At 32.1% G+C, this 15204-nt stretch overlaps 1 protein-coding gene across 10 annotated transcripts in view; it reads right to left on the minus strand.

The window, feature by feature from the left end:
* Positions 1 to 15: 15 nt before the first annotated feature.
* The window catches only part of Smr (nuclear receptor corepressor smrter), a 64539-nt gene continuing 49350 nt past the window's right edge, over positions 16 to 15204 (minus strand). For 9 of the 10 annotated variants that reach the window (XM_074252110.1, XM_074252112.1, XM_074252109.1 and 6 more), the window contains 6 exons: positions 7784 to 8484; positions 6856 to 7107; positions 6300 to 6768; positions 3567 to 5776; positions 3270 to 3463; positions 16 to 2729 (listed from right to left, as the gene is read on the minus strand). In XM_074252110.1, the coding sequence (XP_074108211.1) occupies positions 2090 to 2729; positions 3270 to 3463; positions 3567 to 5776; positions 6300 to 6768; positions 6856 to 7107; positions 7784 to 8484 (4466 nt within the window). In that variant the 3' untranslated portion in view covers positions 16 to 2089. The remainder of the gene's footprint in view (positions 2730 to 3269; positions 3464 to 3566; positions 5777 to 6299; positions 6769 to 6855; positions 7108 to 7783; positions 8485 to 15204) is intronic. The other variant, XM_074252113.1, reaches the window with a different exon arrangement.

Raw genomic sequence — 15204 nt, forward strand, 5'->3', positions numbered from 1 at the left:
TATTTTATTTAAACGTTTTTTTTTTTTTTTTTATTTATTTATTTTATTTATTTTCTACCTGTTTTTAAAACTTTCTATATCTAATGTACCTAGTATGTACTTATTACACTAAAATATATATCTAAGTTTATTTACTTAATTGTTCGTCTTAAAAACTATCAACTATTTACAACGTTATTATTTTAACCAGTTTTAATTTTTTCATAATATTTATAGTTTTATTTATATGTATATAAAGAAAGAAATAAGTGTACAATTAGTAATTGTAATTACCAGCAGATAACTAACACTTGTTCTTTTTTTTTTTTTCTCATCAGTAAAATTATAATTATCCACACTGGTACTCATCACAGACGTATTCAAAATAAAAACACGCACACCTTTAACATTAATTATTAATGTTATGATTAATATTATTATTATTATTATTATTATTATTATTATTATTATTATGATTATCATAACGATATCTATGTGTATTTACAAAAAAAAAATTTCTTCCTTAATTTGGAAATAATATTCATTTATAATTAATTATTTATTATTCATTATTTTATCATTAACTGTTTAATTATTATTATTGTTATTAATAGTAGTACAACTAATTTAATTATACATAAATTTAACTTTAAATTTGGCTTTCATGCCGTGCATTAAAGCTTTAGCTTTAGCGTCCGTGGTTTTCATATTAATTATTATTATTTTCGTTTTTATAATTGATCATAAGAATGTTTTTATGGAATGATTTTATTTAATTTTTTTTTTTAATTACTTTTTTTTTTTTTTTTTTTTTTTTTAGAAAATAATAAAATAAATTTACACAAAAAAGATAACAAATAAAATATTATCATTCCACAAAATAATTCTAAAAACAATTATAATAATTATTAATTACAGTAATTATAAATAAAATGGTAAAGTTAAAAAACAAAAATAACGTGACTTAAATTCGTCTAAAAGACGGATATTAATAATATTTATAAAAAAAAACCACTTTTTTGGCTTTTTTTTAGACAGTAATTCTTATTAAATAATTATATTATTTAATTTTGAAATATTTTTATATCATACAATTTAAATAATTGATTTTTGAAGTATATTAAATTCATAATTTTAAAAAGACAAAAATTATTTATTTTCAAAAGTTATTGACACTTGTAATTTTATTTTAATTAAAAAAAAAAAAAAAAAACTCCAATAAATTAATAAATAAAATTTTTAAATTATAAATTTTTTGATATTTTTTAAATTTATTATTTAATTATTTTTTTTTATTAATTATTTAAACCAATTAGAAAATCGAACGCGCTTCGCGCGCTTCTGTCAGAATGTTTATTCTCGACAATTTAATTATTAATCAATATTTTTACAAATTTAATTAATTAATATTTAATTCATTAATATTAAAGTTCTTTCTTTTTTTTAATTATAATAAAATTGCAAGTTTCAATAATTATTTAATTATTTTTTTATCAATAATTTAAATCAATAGTAATATTAACACTGACCTATCCAATTAAAAAAATGAAATGTTCTCAAAAAACAAATTTTCGGAAAATTTACAATTTACTAATTGTATTTCTTAATTTATTAAAGTTGTTTTTTTTTTTTTTTTTTTTTTTTTTTTTTTTTTTTTAAAATAAAATTGCAAGTTTCAATAACTGGGTCTTTTACCCTATACACTCAAAATTTTGTCTTTTTAAATTTATTAATTAATTATTTTTTTATCAATAATTTAAATCAATAATAATATAAAAAAAAAAATACTGTCTAAAAATGCCTGAAAGCTTGAATCATTTTTGTAAAAATGTTTTTTCAAAATCTATTCACATATGTAATTAACTTGTAAAGTTATCACATCCATTTGTTGCCAATATAATTCAGTGAGTAAAAAAAGAAAAAAAAAAAAAAAACAAAATAGAGACAGACAGAAGAAAAATAATATTAAAATAAAAAGATAGATTATAGCAAAAGAAGCGTATTTTGAGTACAAAAGCAAAATATTTTAATGTCGAGGGTCCTAATTAACATTGACGAGAACGAAGAGCTTTTCATAATCATTTTTGGACAGATTTTTATTGGAATCCCATCAGTCCTCGTCGGAGAGGGGTTCATACTTGTCGGACATCAGAGGTACGAATTCTCCTTGCATGTGTTCGGACTTGGAGACGTTGGCAGACGATGTGGCAGATGGAGGCGGTGGTTGAGGCATTCCGGTGTGAACTTGGACACCTAGAGCGTTGTAGGGATAGAAGGTGGTGGATGTTGGTGGTGGCGGCTGGGTAGGCTGACTAGGACTCTCATCGATCACCATTTCGCCAGTAGATGGACTCTCGGCTGGCTTGTCGTCCTTGTCGACGTTCCCGTTGCCGCTGGAGCGGTCAGACCCCGGCTTGTCATCCTCAGAGGTCCGCATTACTTCGACTATCTTGTTCTTTACGTAGTCGAGAGGCGAGAGGTGGGGCTTGGAGGGAGTCCCTGAAGTTGTTGTGGCAGTGGTCGATTCATAGTAGCGTCTCGCTGTATAATGGTTAGTCGTTGCCTCGGGAGGTGACACTGATTCTACCGAATGGAATTGTTTACCAGATGAAGGCGGCTGCTGCGATTGCTGCGGGGTCGAGCTCTGCTGCTGCGATTGAGATACCCGAATTATCTGACGCTCGTCGCTTGACTTTGCTGACTCTGGTTCGTTTTCACGGCGCTTCCATTGGTCGTCAGATATTGTGTACCTGCAAAATTAATATTATTGTTATTTATAAATTAGTCTATTATTTATTTACAGTTTGATCACTGTAAATAGAACTAAGAATCATACGCATTAAGAAATCTAAAAAAAAATTAGTAAAATTTTGTTTTTATTAAATAATGACTTTTGTTAAATTGCACTGTACCTTTTTAAATATTGACGTTTTTAAAGATATAAGCTCACCCCGACATTACACTCATCAAGAGCTTTCATTTAAGTACCCACATGCATTTTGATATATTTTTCATATATACATATTTATAATATATATAAATATATGAAAAATTGATGTGGGTACTTAAATGAAAGGTCACGATGAATGTAACTCCAGGATGAGCTTATATCTTAAAAAATGTCAATATTTCACAACATACAAGGTCATTTCTTAATTATGTATCTAGAGATCAGAAAAATTCAAAAATTTTTTTTAAATCCTGTCACTATAAAATATTTTTTTTTTAAATTCTAATTGCGTAAAATTCTTCAAAAAGTCAGCGATCAACCAAAAAAAAAATTTATTTACCCAGGATATGATCTATACGACCCATGAGGCGGTGCATATTCCTTGGTAACAATATGATCAACATGATCTCCAATGGTAATAGCTTTAACATCCTGAGGCGGTTCATTTTGTGCGGCACTATTACCAGCAGCAGCTTCACCAGCAGGACTGTGAGCCACACCATTTGGTTCTGGCGGATTATCTCGATGAAAACTCTGCAAAAAAAAAAAAAAAAAAAAAAAAAAAAATTAGTACTGAAAAAACAAACAAACAAAAAAAAAAAAAAAAAAAAAAAAAAACTAAAATAAAATGACAAACCTGGAAAAGTCTATCACCAGGTCTAGTAGGTGGATTAATCGCCGCAGTAGCTCCCCCAGTGGTCTTAAAGCTCTGATTGATTTGATGAGTGATGATAGCATCAATGAGACTAGCAGCAGTGAGCGTCGAAGATCCTTCCCCTTGCTGGGAGTTAGCAGCGGAATTAGTAGCCGAAACAAGAGCCCTCGTAGAAGAAGGTTGCTGCGGCGGAGGTTGAGGCGGCGGAGGCTGGGCCCTGGAAACCGAAGGGAACCCACTAGCCATAATCCTAGAATTATCTCTATCAATCTGATCCTGTCTGAAATGATCAATGCGTATCTGAGCCATGTGCCGATGTCTGTCGGCCTCAATCCTTCCCAAATACCGCTGCTGAATCTGCTGTTGCTGCTGCTGCATCTGTTGCTGTTGCTGCTGCTGCTGCTGCTGCTGCTGTTGTTGCTGCTGCTGCTGTTGCTGCTGCTGCTGCTGCTGCTGCATCTGCTGCTGATGCATGTGCGCTAAATCCCGTTCCCTCTGGACCGCCATGCGATGTTCCTGCTGCTGCTGTTGCTGCTGCTTATCCCTGATCTCTTTTTCCCTCTGCACCATCTGCTGTTGAATCTCCTTCTCCCTCTGCTGGGCCATGCGGTGTTCCTGATGTTCCTTCTCCCTCTGTGCCGCCATCTGGTGCTGAATTTCCTTCTCCCGTTGCGCATGCGCAATTCTGTGTTCCCCTTCCCTCAGTTCCTTCTCCCTCTGGGCCATCATGTGTTCGTGCTGCATCTCCTTCTCCCTCTGCTGAGAAAATCTGTGCTGTTCCTGCATCAAGTCTTTTTCCCTCTGGTGCTGAGCAACCATGCGTTGTTCCATCTGCTGCATCTCTTTCTCCCGATGCAGCCGTTGCTGTTCCTCTTTCTCGCGGATGTGCGCAAGATCTCTTTCTCGTTCCCTCTGCTGCTGCTGCTGCTGCTGCTGCTGCTGCTGCTGCTGCTGTTGCTGCTGGTGGATTCTCTCCGCATGCTGCATCGCGAACCGATGCTGTTCCTGGAGCCGTATCTCCTGTTCCCGGTACGCTCTGTTGTTGTCTACATACCTGTCCGCCATTAATCTATCAGCCATTGTTTTTCCCAAGCCCTCATGACCACTACTGCTCGAGGAGGAGTGTGGAGCATGCGGATGCGGAACTGGCAGGCTTGGTTGCTGCACCGCGACATCTACCAGGCTGGAAAAAGCCTCCAAACCCGCTGGTGGAGGTTGATAGTGAATCTGCTTCTGCGGATTGTGCCGCTGGATAACTCCTTGGCGAGGCTGCGTGTGCGACTGAGGAGGTGGTGGAGTGCTGGTGTAATAAAGCCCAGAAGAAGGTGGTGGCTCACTTTTTCCAGGAGTCTCGCTACTGTTGGTGCGACCGCGCTGGTGCATTTGCTGGCTGGTGATGTAGTCGTTCATTATGATCTGCCGGGAAGACAACTGCTGCTCCATGGTGTAACTAGGAGGCGGTCGCGAGGGGTATGAGTTGTACTGATTGCTGTGAGTGACAACGACACCTTGAGTCTGACACGGAACGTTTGTCGTAGCTGGAGAGTGTCGGACTGGCCGGTGATAGTCGTACATAGGATTCCGCTTGTCCAGAGAAACTGTAAACGGATGAACTGGAGTGCCCTGGGTGATCGAGCCAGACTCTTTCGGCGCGGGATTTCCTCCAGACGACCCGGCTGACCCGGCGTTTCCCGGAGGAGTTATTTGCCGGAGAAGACCTTCGTACCGCGCGCTGGGAACCGGGGTTCCGTGGGTTATTGATCCACCCTTGTGAGCTGGCCCGATGGTGCTCAACTTGGGAGACAGCTTCGGGTGAGGAGGCGTCGCGGTTACTTTGTTCATCTTGGGTGTTATCGGAGCCTGGGGGCGAGGAGATGAAGCGTAGATTAAAGGACTCTTGGCCCCGCGGCCTTGCTCTGAGTGAGGGTGGTGGTAGTAACCTGGAGAAGGCTCTGGCCGGTACAGAGATACTGGGGGCTTGTGAGCCGGGTGAGTGTGGTTGTATTCTTGGGGCTGGGGTGGTGGCTGCTGACGCGGCTTTTTTATACTCAAGTCCAGGGTCCCTTCGGTTTCTCGTAATGCTTGCTGGACTTGCATCACTACTAGACCTTCCTTGGGAAGCATGTCCGATGATTGCGGCTGGGAGCTCTGCACCGGTGGTGGGCACGGTGTTATTGTTGCTTGCATTTGACCTAAATTTTAAAAAAATAAATTTGTTAATTTAGTTAATTTCTAAATTATTTATAGGATCATTCTAATTTGTACCTTTTGAAAAAAAAAAAAAAAAAAAAAGTTTTTTGTAATTATATTATTTTACGATTTTTATGTAAATTTTCGAGTGGAAAAAAATTACATTTTTGAAAAGGTTAATTGCTAACTGACTTTAGGTAAGATTTTTTTTTTTTTTTTAATTAAAAAAAAAATTTTAAACGATATAAAAAAAATTATAAATTTTTGGGTGATTTTCAACGAGCTATAACTCCGAGGAAAATGATCGTAAAGAAAAAAAAAAAAAAAAAGCAAATTGTAGCTCCAAGTGTCTAGTTTTCAGATATGACTATGAAAAATTTTTTATAAATACACTGGCTACAAAATATTGCTTATTCTTTTAATAAGATAGTTTTTTTTTTTTTTTTTTTTTTTTTTTTTTTTTTTCGAGCATTGGAACCAGAATGATCCTTGAAGTGATTAAAATATTAAAAAAAAAAGTTTTACCAATTTGTTGAGGGCTGGGAGCTGAACGATGACAGGAAACAACGGAAAGAGTCGCTAAATTAGAATCTCTATTGGAAATTGCAGTAGAGGGCATGCTGGAGGCAGGTTTGAACTCGCGAACAAAAGTAATGTCATTCCTATGATCAGCCTTGAGGATGTTTGACATGGACGAAGACCCAGAGCTAGATGTCGAACCTGGAGGACCAGCTGGACTGACGTTATTGCGTTTAAGCTGCATCTCTATCACTCCAAGCATCAGATCTTTAACAGTAAGAGGATTTGTACTGCTGGCTGTTGTCGGTGGTGAGTGGCCAGGCGGCGGGGGTGGTGGTGGAGGCTGAGGCTGTTGAGTCTGTTGGGGCTGTTGGGATTGTATCAGCGTACTGGTGTTGGCCGTTGAAGACTGCGTCACCGTGACACCACCCGTACTTTCAAGCTCAGCGTTACCTTGACCTTCGTCCGCCGTCTCCTGAAACAAGTTTTGAATCTCTATCAGACCCATCCGAGAGTATCAACGCGGAAAAAAAAATATGTCGAAAAAAAAGTGTTAACTCACCGTAGCAGAACTGTCGTAGTCCTCGCGGCTGTTTGCTGCTGGCTGACCTGCTCCGCCTCCAGTTGAAGGTTGCTGCAAAGACGATGCTGCTGCTACTGGTGGTACTAGCGAAATTCTAATGTCTGCTGTATTCTCCGGGAATATCATTTTTTGTTTTGTCGAACTCGCTGATGCCACTAATGTCGGCGCTGTACTGCTGGAAATTATGTTCGCAGGGCTACCTGCGCTTGCAGTATCACTAGAATCATGCACCTGAAAAAAATTTTTATTTAGTTTAATGTGTACACAAAAAAAAATTGAATTAAGTAGACAAATTCTTAAACCAAAAAATTTTTCTTGGTTTAAAGAAATTTTACTTGATTTTAAAATTTTTTATCCTGATTTAAAACAATGAAATTCTTCGAAATTATTTTCTTGGTTAAAAAATTTTTCTCTTGATTCGTTGATTTTTTTTTTTTTTTTTTTTCCCATATGTAATTATTTTATTTCATTGATTTTTTGGTAATTTTTTAAAATAAGGACCTTTATTGTTTTTTGACCATAAAAAATTGAAAAATATACTTATTCAAATTTTTTTTTTTTTTATTTTTAGTTGTGGCGGATTTTGAAAAATATGAATTAATTAATTTTTTAATTAAAAAGTAAAAAAATGCAGATTTGATTTTTTTTTAAATTGAAATTTTTTGAAAATCAATTTATAGAATATTAAATTATTTATTTATTTATTTTATATTTTTAAACTTTAATAAAAAAAAAAGTATAAATCTGGAATTTTACAAATTTTTTTAAATCCACCATGAAAAAAAAATTAAATAAAAAGAAAAATGTGTCTTAAATTTTTATGGCCGAAAAACGATATAGTTTGTTTTCTAAAAAATTCTAAATTATTATTATGTATTAAAAAAATTAATAAAACTAAAATACTTACAGCCAATTCATCGCAGCTACTTGTACTACTACCGCTTTCTTCTTCATCCGTTAAAAAAGGCCTCCTGAAATCTTCTCCCCTAGCCTCATAGTACTCCGTGACAATTTGATCAAGCCCTAGCTTCTTGCGATAGGTGAGATAGTAAGTCTTACACTGATTATTCGACTTGCCAGGAATCATCTCAGCAACTTTCTGCCAATTCGTCGCGTGTTCTTTAAGCGCGCGTTTCAGCAGCTTAAGTTCTTCCTCAGTCCATTGCTGCCGAGTCGAGGATTCCGAGCTGTCCTCAGAGGCGTCAGCTCCAGCGGTCAAGTGAGGCGCCAGTCGACGAGATATCCTGTTGAAGCACGCCGAACAGCACTTGGTAGCGTTGTTCGGAATCTGAAACTCCTGGACAACAGGCTCCCAGACTTCTGCGGGCAATTCCATCCACTTGGACGGCAAAGCACGCAGTCGCTTCACTCGCGTTTTCGCGCTCGAGTTACTGACATTCGGACACCCAGGAAGCGGACAAGCAGTGTATCGACCTCTCACGGCTTTACATCTGCAGGTATTGCAAACACGCGATCCTGGCTGGACTTGATCTTCACGCAATCCGTATTGGGACGCATGACTTCGAGATAAAGCACGACTTTGATTTCCTCCTTCAACTATGGATTTACATATCACACATGTATGTGGACCCAGTTGTCTTCCACCTTCTGTAAATAGAATTTTATTACTTTTATTAATATTATTATTACTTTATAATTTTTTTTTAAATAGAGTTTTGTAAAAAATTTTACACTAAAATTTTTTACAAAAATAAATTAAATTTTACTTAATTAAATAATGACTCTTGTTAAATTGCACTGTATTTTCTTAACTATTGATATTTTTAAAGATATAAGCTCATACCGATGTTACACTTGTCAAGAGCTTTCATTTGAATACCCACATGCATTTTTTATATATTTTTCATGTATATTACATATATATAATATATATATCTATATATATATATATATATATATATATATATATATAAGAGATTCCTATCTATATAGTCACTCATCACGATATCTCGGGAACCATCAGACCTAGAAACTTGAAATTTGGTAGGAATATTCCTTTCGCCGAGTAGAGGTCAGCTAAGAACGGATTTTACGGAATTCCACCCACAAGGGGGGTTGCGGGGGCGTTAACAATGAAAAATTCCCGTTTTTAAACTATAGCTCCTATCGACACCAAATTTGGTAGGAATCTTCTGTAGGAGATGTAGAAATAATCTATGAATGAATTTCACGATATTTCACCCCCCCCCCCCATGGGGGCTGCGGGGGTGACTTTGAACAATGAAAATTTTTAATTTTTAAGCTAAAGGTCCTATCGACTCTAAATATGGTAGAAATCTTCTGTAAATGATGTAAAAATAATTTATGAACGAATTTTACGATATCTCACCCCCACAGGGGGTTGCGGGGGTGGCTTTTAACAATGAAAATTTTTAATTTTCAAGCTATAACCCCTACAGACTCCAAATTTTGTAGGAATTTTTTGTAAATGATGAAAAAATAATTTATGAATGAATTTTACGATATCTCACCCCCCCCCCCAGAGGGTTGCGGGGGTGGATATTAACAATCAAAATTTTTAATTTTCAAGCTATAACCCCTACAGACTCCAAATTTTGTAGGAATTTTCTGTAAATGATGAAAAAATAATTTATGAATGAATTTTACGATATTCTACCCCAAAGAGGATTGCGGGGGCGTTAATAATGAAAGATTCCCGTTTTTAAAACTATAGCTCCTGTCGACTCCAAATTTGGTAGGAATCTTCTGTAAGAGATGTAGAAAAAGTCGATGGGCAAATTTTATGATAGCTCACCTCACAGGGGTTTGCGAAGGCGGGTGTTAACATTTAAATTTTTTAATTTCCAAGCTATAGCTCCTATAGGCTCCAAATTCTCATTTCAAATTTTTTTCTTCGTGTCAATTATTATTCATCTTTGAAAAAAAGCCACGCAAACATTATAATGATTGCACATTGAAAGTTACAATGAATATTAGCTGGAATAATTACATGGATAAAAGGTATATGCTAATTCGATGAAATTTGGAATTTGTGAAAGTCAAAACAATACTCTAATTAAATTTCAAGTTTAAATCTAAAAATACAATTCTATAAAATGCCCAGCGAAGCGGGCGAATAACAACTAGTATATATATATATATATATATATATATATATATATATATATATATATATATATATATATATATATATATATATATATATATATATATATATATATATATATATATATATATATATATATATATATATATATATATATATATATATATATATATATATATATATATATATATATATATATAAAATATATGAAAAAATGATGTGGGTACTCAAATGAAAGCTCTTGAGGAGTGTAACATCGGGATGAGCTTATATTGTTAGAAATATAATTATTTTAGAAGATACAATGTAATTTCTTAATTATGGATCTAGAGAGAGTATTTTCGAATGCAACCTAAATACTTATCATATTAAATTATCATTAATTAAAATTTCAGAGCTTAAAACTTTGTATTGATTTAAAGTGTCAATGCAGTGAAAAAAAAAAAGCCAATTTTGATAGTTAATTTTCATGAAATTTTATATGGAATAAATTTTAATTGCATTTAAAAAAATTAACAATTAAAATAAAATTTACAACTCTAGTGTTATGTCGTAAATAATTGAGGCTCTAAATATTCATAAATAATTATTGCGAGGGCTTTAATTTTATTGCAATGCTCACAAAAATTTACATAGCAATAACAGTAAATGTTTATTATCAGTTTTTAAAATCGGATTTCATAAACATGCAAAGTAAAAATATACTGTGATTTTAACAGTTTTTTTTTAAACATTATATGAATTTTTTCCAAGTAGTTATATTTATTGGAAAAAGTGGGATTATTATTGTCATGCGAGTATATTTGCACTAACATAATGATAATAATTAGTCTTTAAACATATAAAATTGTAACAAGACAGTCTCACACTATTTATTAAACAATTTTAACATTTAATTTTATGCTCTTATTATATTATTATTATCATCGAAAAAAATTTTTATTTTATTTTATTTCAAGTAAACATCCTTGAGAGATTGGCCAATTTTACTTACTTGTGTTTGTATTTAAAAATAATTAAAAAAACGTTTAATTATTAATACTGATAATTAATAAACGGAGAATTGAGATAGGGGAAGAAAAAAAAAATTAAACAAAACCAATAAAGCAAACTTTAAATTGAGAGTATGTTTAAACTAAAAATGAAGGAGTTGCAGACGGAGAAACAGAATAATTAGCGAGATACCACTAGTTAACTAATTAAGGATACCCAATTAAAAAGTTCTCGCTTACTCGCCTGACAAGAAACGGCATTATGCTTACGAAGAAAGGAGAATAATTTTTTACGGAGCTGGCTAATTTTTTTCTTCACCCGAGCACTGATTAAATATTAATTTGGAGTATAAATATGTTTATATATTTATATATTTATATATACCCGTAAATATTTAATAGTACAGAGGCTTTTAGTCCTATTAAATAATAATGTTATGCGCATAACAGTGATTGAATAAATAGAAGGGTAAAAAAATTTATTCACGTGGGAGTTGATGGGATTCACTGGTGGGTGCCTCGGTGTCATACCAATCGCAAGTGACAAGTTAATTGACAAGTTCGATTGATTCCGAGGTTATTTGCCTGCCAAATTTTTCTGTCAGAATCTGAATTTTTTAATAAAAAAATTGTTCCAACAAAAGTTGTTTAAAATTTAATTTTATAAAAAAAAAAGTTTATGATTTTTTTTTTTTTTTTTTTTTTTTAATTAATACTTTTGCTGTAATTTCAAAAATAAGATTTATTATTATCAAAAAATTTGAAATTTTTGATTGTGAAATTTAATTTTGAAATTACAGTAAAAATATCGGTTTTTTAAAAAATAATTAGAAATATTTTTTTATAAAATTAAATTTTGAAAAATTTTTTTGTAGGACCAATAATATTAAACATTTGAATAATTTTGGCCCTAGTTATTTTTAATTACAGTATCCATAGTTTGGATACTTTTTTTCAATAAATTTAAAAAATACTAGTGCTATCACAGAATCAATTAAAAATAATTTTAAGGACAAATTTGACGGAATAAATTCATAAAACCAACAAACTATTAAAAACTCTTTAAAAAAATTTTTCTTAGTCTCTTAATTATATAATTTAATTTCTGACATATACTAAAAAAAATAAATAAATAAACTGATTTAATTAAAACAAAAATAATTGAGCTCATAAAATTTTTTTAATAATTTTTCATAATTCATAATTATATGTCTATTTATTTAGTAGATTTTTTTCACTAATTAATTAATTAATATAAATTTTTTTTTCAGATCTAAACAAATTTTACAAAAGCGACTTGAAGATTAAATAAAATAAAAAAAAAAAAAAATTAAGCAACAATTTAAATTTAAAACACACTTATCAATGAGGTTGGACTATGATTAAACGGAACAAAAGAGATAAAAAAAAAAAAGATAATAATGGAGTACGTAAATGGATGAAATGCACTGGGAGATCCTGGTAATTAAGCAAGCACCGTTGAGTGCGGAAAGTAAAAAGGGGCTGAAGAATCACTTTAAATGTTTTATCAAACAGGAATGAGTTAATGAATAAAAATGAACTTTACTATTGTGGTTTTTAATTTTTATAATTAACAATTATTTATAACTTTCAGGCTGAGTATTAAACGGACGTAGTAGGAAGGTGAAGATGATATAAAGAGTGTGTGAATTTAAGCTTTGGAAATTATTGTAATTACTGATGACGAGCAAGTGCGGATTAACAGAAGTCGGTAATAAACGATTCAGAAGGAATATAAAATTGGCTGGGCCAGCTGATAAAATATTCTCTTTGATTTAACTCGTGAAGATATTAAAGAAGAGGATGAGAAGGTTTACGCTCGGCTTTAATCGGATATAATGTAGCGCTCTGTTACAAATAATAAGTAATATAAAGTACGTATAATTCAGCGACACGTTTTTAAGCGAATTGATCGTAATTTATGTAGCAGAATAATTTTTCAGTGGGGAAAAAAATAAGAAAAAAAAAAAAAATTAAAAAAAATATGTTAGTCAATTATTAGCTCAATTAGCCGTAAGATAATTGAGTTATTAAATAATTTACTTTGATAGAAGGTTTTTCGTGTATTTATATATTTATGAGATTTACGCACCGTCAATGCAGAAAAAATGATTAAAAGCAAACAACTACTCGCTGTCTTTATCCAACGCTTTGTTTTTTCTGTTTCTCTCTTTTATCGCGAGTTATACCCACTGGGATTTTTCATCCTCTACCAAATTAATCATCCGGCGTATGTTTATTGACAATTATTGTTTATTTATTTTTATTTATTTATATTTATTGACGAATCAATTATTTGCTTTAATTATTTTCATCCAATTATATTTTTATTTATTTTTTTTGGATTTGTAAATAAAAAAACAAATATGTGTAGCGGCGTTTGTTTAAGTTACATACCAGGAAATACCGAATTCGATAAAGTAAATAAAAAATGACAATAAAAATAAATCGAATATACTTCTGCTTGTAAATAACAAAAATAATATTAAAAATATAAATTTATTTATTGGATTTATATTTATATTTAATTAACTGAATATATATATATATATATATATATATATATATATATATATATATATAAAAGTATTGTAGTAATTAGACTGATGTGATATTGTAAAAAATTATAGTTTAAAAACGTAGAAAGATAATTTTGGAGCGAATTAAATTTTTTTTAATCAAATTCAAATTTCAAGAAATTTTTATTTTATTGTCAAAAATTTATGGGACGCTTTATCATATTTTTTTTTTTATTTATAAAAAAAAAAATTTTGTAAAATTGCATTGTACTTTCTTAATATTGACATTTTTTAAAAAATATAAGCTCATCCCGATGTTACACTCATCAAGAGCTTTCATTTGAGTACCCACATCAATTTTTCATATATTTATATATATATATATATATATATATATATATATATATATATATATATATATATATATATATATATATATATATGAAAAATTGATGTGGGTACTCAAATGAAAGCTCTTGATGAGTGTAACATCGGGATGAGCTGTTAATGAGCTATATTTTAAAAAATGTCAATATTTCACAAGATACAAGCCCATTTCTCAATTATGTATCTAGAGATAGTTTTCGAATGCAGCCTAAATAATTATAATAAATTTTAAACTGAAAATAATTAAAATTTCAAACTGCAGATTGGTGATCCACATGTCGTGTCCATTAAAATTCCCCGGGGTCTGCGATATTTATAATTGGACAGGAAGTACCTCAAAAACTAAATAATCAATTTTATGTCACACAATTTATGTGATTTGACATGAAAATAGTTGATCGGTCAAAGCTCTGATGGTTGATTACTCTCTATCGGTATTAGCACGCCGCCAGTTGCCCTTGCCCACTCATTATATATATACATCTACATAAACAAGTGAGCAAATAACATCTGTCAATTAGGGAGGTGGCTTATCAGTAGGGTAAAATATTCCCTTGTAATGCTTGCAGCGCATCGTCAGTACATTACCGAAATTCAAATAAAAACAATCTTTTTAAAACGAGAGCGATCAAAGCTGGATGTTGGAGCAAATAAATAAATAAAAATAATTATTACAAAACTGTACAATATTTAATCAATTAAAACGATTAAACAAATATTCATCTCTGTGATTTCAGGAATGACGAACATTATATATACGGTATATTAATTTAGCTTTGCGAAGGTTAACGTTTAACAGTACGTATAATCCGTTATTTGCTTGGCAAAGTACCGAGTGCTCTGTGCTCTGTGCTATTCAATGCTCGCGAGACTGAGACGGAGGCTGTGGTAGTTGAGCATTAATTGGGATTAAGTAAATCAAGACGCTAATTAGCTCGTCCGCTGTATTACTCGACTCAACTGGGTGTTTTCATCTCGGCGCTTCCACTCCCACTGCTATATTCCAGCTCCAGCTCCAGGTTCTGCTTCTGACGGTGGATGGACCAACATTTAATTTAACCGGCCATTTGCCATGGCCCTCAAATTTAGATTTATTCACTTGCACTGGCATTTTAAATACACTCTTGTAATTGTTTAGCAAGTTTTCAGTTATTTTACCGCTGGATCATCAAATTATCTATCTGAGAAGGTAATTTATTATTTTATATTTTATCTTCTTTTTGTGTCAATGTTAAATTTATAAATTCTAGGTTTGAATTTCGAAATATAAAATTGGAGATTCTAGAGCGAGGATGATAAATTTAAGATATATAATAAAACT

This window comes from Cotesia typhae, unplaced genomic scaffold (genome assembly GCF_013202065.1).
Source record: "Cotesia typhae breed Kobodo isofemale line unplaced genomic scaffold, CoteBio_Ctyphae contig_83, whole genome shotgun sequence".
NCBI lineage: Eukaryota > Metazoa > Arthropoda > Insecta > Hymenoptera > Braconidae > Cotesia > Cotesia typhae.